This window comes from Merops nubicus, unplaced genomic scaffold (genome assembly GCF_000691845.1).
Source record: "Merops nubicus isolate BGI_N331 unplaced genomic scaffold, ASM69184v1 scaffold37663, whole genome shotgun sequence".
In the NCBI taxonomy this organism is placed as follows: domain Eukaryota; kingdom Metazoa; phylum Chordata; class Aves; order Coraciiformes; family Meropidae; genus Merops; species Merops nubicus.
Window position 1 is genome coordinate 2101 of NW_008598900.1, and position 8726 is coordinate 10826.

Here is an 8726-nt window from a genome sequence, read left to right on the forward strand (position 1 = left end):
GTGGCGGGATTCTGGCAAAAAGCTGAGCTGCTGGGACCGTGGACAAAAGGCATTTCGGATTCTGTCTTTGGGGTGTAGGAAAGTGAGGTTATAGCAAATGTGTTCAGCTTGAAAATACAATTAAACAGTCTGAAAATTGAATGCAAGTTTGAGCCTGAGGCTGTTAAACATGAAGCTGATTGTTTCACGGTCTCCTGCACAGGAAAGAGTATTGGCTTTGCACTCTATTTATCCTCTTCCTGGGGAAAAAGATGAAAGCATTTTATATTCATACAGACAAATATTTGTCTATCTTTCAGATTCTGCCAATCTCCCAAGGTCGGGGCTTGAACCCTGCCAGATAAAGTCCACAACCGCCCCCCGCTCTTTTCCCAGCCATGCGAACAGCGGGATGAAGCTGGAAGCTGTGGTCGAGCAGCTGCAGAAGCAGCAGCAGAAGCAGCAGCCGCCTCTGCAGATGGATTCCAGGGAGAGACAGCAGAGGCAGATGAGAGAAGCCCAGCTGCTCTACACACAGCAGCTGGCTGTGCAGCAGGCTGTCCTAGCAGCCACATCTGGCAGGGCTTCGGGCGGCTCCGCCGTCGCTCCCTTGGCCAGAGGCCCGCCTGCACCCGGAGCCACGCGAGCTTTTGATCAGAGCAGCATGAATTCGGAGCCAGAAGAGGAAGAGGAGGATGAAGAGGAGGAGGAAGAAGAAGAGGAGGAGGAGGAGGAGGAGGAAGAAGGGGGGTTGGAAGGTGGTGATCTGGAGGATGGAGCCAATGTGACTGGGAAAGAAACCTGCTCCACACTGAAATATTTCCACGCTCCCAAAGTCGCCCATCACAACCAAAGAGTGGCCTCTACCTCAAATCCTCTCCCGCCTTTGGGGCACCAGCGGGGACAGCAGGGCAAAGAAGAGCAGGGTAAAGACACTACTAAGCAACCGTATTCCGGTTCCCCGTCCGGACGCCAGAGCTGGCGGTTGGATGAGCAGCTCAAACAGGTCAGTGGTAACGTTCCTTCCCCCAGTGAGAATGCTGGATTCGGTCAGAGCAAGGATGTCTGTAGCCCAGCGTGGCTGCTGCCCTCTCCCACACTGGTTCTTTTAGAAAGAGATTTTCCAAAGAACTCGATCTGCTTTCCAGATGCAGGTTTCTAGCTAACGATGCAGAAACTGCAACTTGTCAGGACGTTTCTGGGGAGGTGGAGGTTTGATCTTTGGCTCATTTCTCCCCTCTCTCACCATTCAGAATGCAGCAGGTTGGTGTTGTATTTATTTTTGGTGCAGACACTCACCTGTCAATGTCTCACTGGAGTCATTTCACAGACATGTATAAGTCCTTTGTGTAAGGCCTGTGGGATGCAGCTGGATTTGTGGTGGGCTACGTGTCCTGCCACTCATCCTGTGAGACAGCAGAGCCACCTTGTATTCACAGTTTGGGAGGAAGGAGCTGCTGTGCTACTGCTTGGTTTTGGTAGGAGGTTAATTTGGTGTTTGAATAAAGATTTACTCCTTTTAGATGAATGCCAGAGGATCAAGAATTCTTTTCTTGATTGTGTGTATTTTGGTTAACGTAGCACTTACATGCTGTATTGATAGACCTGAATTGAATGGACTTACAGAGACACTGAGCCAAAGGACTGCATGGCTTAAATAATTTAAAAAGTTGAATTTGATTGTCCCTTGCTGCAGCTGTTAGCATAACTGTTAAGGTTTTGATTCAGATGAAGTTCTTTGAGCTGAGAAACCTTGTGTGGGCAAAACCAGAGCTGTTTTCTCCTTCCCTTCTGCAAACCCACTGAAATAATAAAGCTGGAGTTGCTTTGTGGTGGCTGGTGAACCATAGATGTTGGAAAGTTTGCTGTGGGTGCTCAGGGCAGGCTCTTACCTCAGCTGGTGGTTGCATGCACAAGAAGATTTGGTTTATGCTGCCACAGGCAGCAGTTTGAGGAGGAACTGCTAAAGTTCAGGGAACTTTAGTAGTTCTCCCATTCTGTTTAGTGCGGCACAGCTGCTCCCACAAAACTGGACCAGTTTGGTGTTTCTACACCAATGAGTGTGGCAGGAACTCCTCGAAGTTGCCACGTGAAGGGCATTTGTACTCTTGGTGCAGCTTGTCGGCACAGTGCACGGGGTGTAGCAGGCAACCAGCTGCTGTTTTCTCTCTGCTTGCTCCTCAAGAGGGGTTGGGCTGAAAAAAAAAAAAAAACAAAAAAAAAAACAGAATTACGGGGCCAGTCATCTGTAAACAAAAGGCTAGTGGAAATGAGGTGGGTATGTCAGTCAGGGGGCAGTTGCTAGAGAAATTGCTTCAGAATTTACTGGAGTGTTGGGTGAAAACTTCCTCTTTCAGGTCTCTTGGTGGAGAAGAGTAGGCAGGGCTCTGGTCTTAGGGGATTGCTTTCTATAACAAAACAAAACCTTTGCATTAGGCTTTGGGTGGTTTATGTCCAGCTTGGCCAGTGCTAAAAAGTATGTTATTGTGTTTCTTTCCAGTGCTTGCTTATCTTGTGAGGGTCCTGTGAATCTTACTGATTTAATAGGCTTGATTCCTAGGTCGTTTGCCCTGTTCTGGAAAGCCAAATGACCATAAGCATGCTGGAACTGGTGTTAGCTGATGTCAAATAGCCAAAAAAGAATTAATAAAAATACTATTTTACAGACCAGGCACTGATACTGATCCAATTATTTTGGTCATTCCAGTGGTAATGGAGTATTTTGGCTGTAGGATACAGCTTAGTTTGGTTTCAGACCCTACTTACTCTGGAGGCCAAAGTGCAGGAAGCAAGACTAAAAGAAAAACTCTTGCTGCTGTGTGAATCTGCCTCGCTGCTGGGGAAGCAGCTACTACAGCAGTAAAGAAAGGAATTCAGAGCAATTCATGGGTATCAAGTTAAAGGACAGATTAGAAAGGAGTAGCCAGGGATATGGTGTGTTGCAGGAGTTCTGGAGGGTGGCAAAGCATGGCAGAAAAAGGGGGCAGATTCCCGTGTTGTTCTGAAGTACTCTCAGATGGGGATACTGGGCTAGATGGTCTGGATACTGGGCTAGATGCTCTGTCTGGTGAGGCACAGCTTGTGTTTGTAGTCACACCGGTGAGCCACATCATTAAGGTGCCTCAGCGTGCTCAAGAGGCCATCCCGAAGCGCCCAGTGCCTGGGATGCTGGTGTGGTATATTCACCTTGAGTAGGGTAAATATTACAGATCAACTTGTTTGCATTCACCAGCACGGGCTGCATACCAGGGAGTAAAAATTTAACTGCACCATACCAGTTCTGAGCTGGTGAACTAGGGGGTGGTCCCAGGAGGAATAAACTGAGGTGGGAGGGCAGGAAAGAATTGTTAAGGTGACCAAAATGGGTGTGCAGCTGGGGGCTGTCCACATTGTTCTCTGTGCTTAATGGTGGCACTGTGTGAGCCCTGCTTGAAATTTTTCATTTCTAAGACGTACTTTAAAGATATTGGACTTTTTCTTTTGGTCTTTGTCTAAAAACGGTTGTGTTAGGCAGAAAAAAACAGGCTCAAATGCAGAAGTGACTGCATTTTGTTTTCAAAATGACTCCTGAACTTGTCTTTTTTTTTTTTTTTCCTGAGCTTGTGTTGAGGTGGAGGCTAATAACCAGTCAGTCCACAGTGCTTCCAGCTAGCTCCACTCTGGGAGCATTTGTGGTATGCGGAATGGCTGTTGCTTGCGGAAGGGGGTGGGGGGAGAAGTCACTTCTATTTCTTCTTTCAAGTGTGGATTGTTCTTCTAAAAGTGATGCCCTTGGAGAAAAATGCCTCTTGAAAGCATAAGGCTAAGATTGCCTGGAAGGTATGTGGCATGAAGATGGCAGAAAGGTGGAAACAACTGCTGAGATGAAGTCCCATTCTGTTCTGGCCCGGACAGCCAAGTAAATAATTGTAGAACAAGCCAGCAGACAAAAGAGCTGGCTCAGCTTATGACACAGGGGCGGTGGGAATCCTGTCAGCACAAAACAACAAGGGAGTGGAGCTGCTTGTCAGGGAGTTGCAATCCCAAAAGAAGACCCAGGGAGGGGGGGGAGTATGGGGGGTGTGATCAGCTCGTTCCTCGGACTTGCTCGAGTCCCCTGCAAGCCATCGCCCTTTCCAAAAGGGCGTTTGTGGGCTGTCTGTCCTGGAAGAAAAACGAGTTTTTAATCCTGCGGGTGCAAACGTTGCTTTTAGCAGATGGTTGGGTGTGGGATCCTCGCCCTGCGGGTTCTCGCATGGCGTGGTGATGGCTCTGGTTACCACAGAGAGCCTGGTGGGAGAGGCAGGACCACAGCCACCGTCTCGCTGCTCTTCCACTCGGGGCCGGTGTTGTGTGCAGCAGTGCCGGGAGCAGTCCTGTCGGACTGTTACTCCAGCACCCACATCGAGACCCGCATTCCCATGTGGAATGTAAAAATAAAGGCAAGGTTTTCAGGCATCAGCTGGTATTTAATGCCTTCTTAAAACACGTGAGGTAAGTCTCCCTACAGCAGCTTTCTGACTTCCAGAGAGTGGTTTGTGCTCTTTGTTTTGGGGATGTCTCGTGTTAGATTCTCCAAAATCACCTGAAAATCCTGACCTAAGTTTTTACAAAGGTCACGGTGCTTATTGAGATAAGTCAGCTTAAAATAATTACTTTGCTTTTGCTCTAGGCTCTAAGAATGAGTGGCTGAGATTCCATAACCTGAAGTATGTGTCTCAAGTGGTGTGTGGCTTGAGGTCTTGCTCAGGAGATACTCTTTAATCTGGAGGGGGCGAAGGTCCCAGGAATAAAAATGTTGCATTTCACAGGGTGCATTTTTCACCATCTGTTTATTTCAGATATCCAGGGCCCAATTCATGGCTTGAACTTTTAATTCCTAATGTGGGTCACTGGGTACTTTTTTTATGGTGTAGTGGGAGGAGAATTCTTTAACAGCTGATATTGGACGCCTGGTTTCTCTTTTACTGAATGCTGTCTTCTGCAAGAACAGATTATAATTCTTAAATTGCCAATTGTTGCTTCTCTTGAAATTCAGGGGTTAGGTTTGTTTTGATGAAGTCTCCACCCATGTGATTGTTTCTACTGTACCACCTCACTTGGTGTGTAACAAACTGCAACACTGGTGGTTGGAGTGTCAAAGCCACTTTTTCAGTCAACATGCCAAGTAACGTATGGGAGGGGAGAACCACAAAAGAGACATCAGAGAATTCTCCCAGCTCCTCACCTCAAGAGGCAATTCCATGGGCTTCATCAAGGCTGTGTCGTATTGCAGTGACTGGGCTGTAGCTGGAGGCAGAGTGGGGAGCTCGTTTGTATCCTGGGGAAGATACAGTTCATTTTAGGATTTATTTGCATGCTAAATTTATCTTTATGAATAGTTGCAGCTCATCTCCTTTGGTACCAATTTACAGAAACTGGAGCTAACACTGGAGACAGGAGGTGGAAAGAGCTCAAATGTGTTGTCTTCTTACAATTCTGCTTTTCTCACTTCAAGGTAAATCTGAGCCTCTTGTATGGCAGCAGCAATTTCTCTTCCCACAACCATCTAGCACTGAACAAATCTTCTTGTCACTTAGATTTTAGTTAATTCCTCTGAGTATTTGTGAATAGGAGTCATTCACAAAGAGTCAAACTTTTCCTTAAGGATAAGAAAGCAGATTCCTGTTTGGCAAAGAATTGTGTTGCAGTCACTAGGTCATGGGAGCACATAAAAGATACTTTAATAAAAAAATATAATTAATCTGTTAACTTCAGTCTATTCTTTTCCTTTCCTTCCCCACCCTCCCTGCCATTCCTGAAATCCCTAACATGTTTTCAAACTCCAACTTTGAAGCTTGTAGTGATTGAGTTGAGCTCTGTTATTAGACAGAGAAGGGTTTATTCCAGTTTCAGCAGAGCTTTACCAGGCAGCTTGTGCATGCAGTAATTATAACTTGGTTCTCCATGCTTGAGAACTTGGAGCTCAGGGCAGTAGTCCTGATCTTATCAGCGTTTTGTAGTACAACAGTTTTCTTTATAATAGCATCTGTTTCACTTCCTAAGGCTTAACTCTACCCACAAAAGGAATTTCTGTGGATTCTCTGATAATCCTGAAATTGCTGCCCCTGTACCTTTTCATTGAGTCAGTGCTTTCAGTTAACCCATGGGGTGTTTTGTTTTTGTTTTTGTTTTTGTTTTTTTTTCCACTCTGACATTTAGCCAGTCCCTAAGCCTAAAATCTGTCAAAACTGCAGATGTGCAGTAGAGGAGGTGCACAATGATTTTAAGGTTTTATTTCTCTTCTTTTACACATTAAAGCTTTAGTGGGTTCTCTCCAATTCAGAGATCTGCCGTTTGAATATGACTTCGTAGCGTGGGCTTTAGCTGAGCCCCTCTCAAGTACTTGTGTGAATCTGGGGTGGGAAGGAGAAGGGAATGATCTGGGAAATTTGGAATTTCTCACCTGTGTCCTTGTTTGCATGCTAACAGCATTTTGTACAGGCACAGCTGGAGGAGGAGCTGATGAGCTGCTCTTCAGCTTCCATTTAATACTTCCCTTTTCCTATTGAGCATGAAGTTTTGATACTTTGAAGTGTCTGGGAGAGACAAAGGTGTGAGGTGCTGATATTTGAGAGGTTGATGTCCTGCAGGGAGGGGCTGAGGCTGCTTGTTGATAAGCTTTATATCCTCCAAAGAATGGGCTGGATGAAGCAGGGAAGTGATTTGTCATCTCCTTTTCTGCCTGCTTCTTGGCAACTCAGGGTTAACTCTGGCTTTTGAATGGGGGATTGGAAACCAAAATTGCTCTGGACATCTGAGCTTCCCTCTAATAAGATATTCCAGGTGGTTAGGGAGTAATCCTAAAATAGCTCCAGATATAATTGCCTCTGAAGCCAGGCCTGCAGCTTCTCGGGGAGGGGGTGGTCCAGAGGAGCTCCGATGGCCTCCGAGGTGTGTCTGTGGCATGGGGAAGATTCCCTGGCTCTGCCAGCAGCCCCTGAAGGGAAGCAGCCTTTCCCAACACCTCTGCCTTTCTGCTCAGGCTTTGCATTTGGGGTTCCAGAGGAGCCTGTGCCACCTCTGCCACCTTTTATTCTGCAAGAAGCCAGATCAGTCCTTGACTGTGGTAACGCAAGGGCTGGTTGTTTGGCATCAGCAAATTCCCTGGGTAGGAGCGGGTGGAGGGGAAGGCAGGATGCTCCCCAGAGAGTGACCTGCCTCTCTGAACAGTGTTTTTTTTCCTTCCTGTTACTATTGCATGACTTATACAAAGGTCTTTTAATGACTTGTGAGGATATATTGATTTCTCAGGTTCCTGCTGTTTATATGGAGGAGGGCTTCTCAGCATAGGGGAACTTTGTTTTCCTAGGAGGAAGAGAAAGGAACTTGATAACAAAGCTCCTGCTGAGCTTTCTTGCTGTGCAAAATGGAGTTTGTTCTACATATGGAACATCTCTTGCTTCAGTAGCTTTGTGGGGTTTTTACTGATTTGTACAGAGTTGTGCCCGGGTCACTACTCTGACCACTGCTGATATTTGGTGTCTTTGATTGTAGCCTTGGCATAGACCCAAAGGTTTTGGCGAGCAGAACAGCCCCTCAAGATCAAAGCTGAGGCCTGGGAAAAGTGCCTGTTGGTGCTTGGGCTCTGTCCTCTGAATAAATAAGGCTTTATTGCTGAGCTGACATTTCAGGCTACCCTGAGACTCTGCGGACTCTGCTACCCAGCCAAACCTGTGCTCTGTCCCCGTGTTTCTGCAGCCTGTGTGTCATTCCGGTGCTCCCTCGCTGACTGCACCAGGGTGGATGAGCAGCCCCCTCCTTATCTCTCCTGATAGCTTAAAGTGGAGAGGGGTGGCTGGGTGTAAACCTTTCCAGCCGTCCAGGATGAAATCTTAATGCCCTCCCCTGTCTCTCACCTCGGATTGCTCTGTGTCACGCCAGGTGATTCCATCTCTGCCTGTTTTCTGGACATATGGCAAACCCCTGGTAGCCTCAGCGAGCTTCTTTAAGCTCCTTTTCACTAGTGAGGTGTGGGGGAGCATTCCTTCTGTACTCTCGGGGTGGAGGTATGGGAATTAGGGTGTGCGTACTCTGCTTATTCTCTGTAACAATCCTTAATCTCATCATTCTTTTCTAATTGCCCTTTTTCTTCAGATGGAACAAGTAAAATAACTTCTAAAGAGTCTTTAACCCCACTAAAAGTTTTGTTCATGGAAATGTTAGCGAGTTCAAACCCACTGGCAGCAGAAGATGGTCTCCTTGTCCTCAAATGTAGCGGAATAAGCTCTCAGCATGACCGAAGTTGCCTATGAAAGCAACTGTTTTGCTTCTGGAAGCACACGGTTTAACACCACCAGTAGCTTTGCCCTCTGGATTTATAACCAAACACAAACTTGAGAAGAAAGCAGCTCAACCCTCTACAAATCACATTGCCTTGGAGCGCATAAAGTTGGGGATGGGAAATAGCTGCTGCCTCTTGAGGAGACTATCTCTTATTCTGACTGTTCACCTTGGTTTGTTGAGCTGAGTTAACAGTCGGTGGGCTATTGGGAGCAGCTGGATTTTACTGTAATTAGCAAAAAGAACCCTATGTTTTTAATCTCTGCTAGCAAAGGACACCCAGATAAATCTTCCTATGGACAAAACTAGTCTTCAGATCTCTTCCTAGAGAGGGCTGGGAATTGATCTGCTGTAATAAACAGCTGACATAACAGAAGTGGCAATAATCCCCCATTAAATATCTTTCAGTTGATGGGACTCACTGGATAATTGACTTTCCAGCAGGA

General features: G+C 46.5%; 1 protein-coding gene across 1 annotated transcript in view; it reads left to right on the forward strand.

Moving 5' to 3' along the window:
* The first annotated feature begins 337 nt into the window (after positions 1–337).
* Positions 338–8726, forward strand: part of ARID3B (AT rich interactive domain 3B (BRIGHT-like)) — a 27390-nt gene continuing 19001 nt past the window's right edge. The window contains exon 1 of the mRNA XM_008937210.1: positions 338–985. Coding sequence (XP_008935458.1) covers positions 392–985 — 594 coding nt within the window. The 5' untranslated portion in view covers positions 338–391. The remainder of the gene's footprint in view (positions 986–8726) is intronic.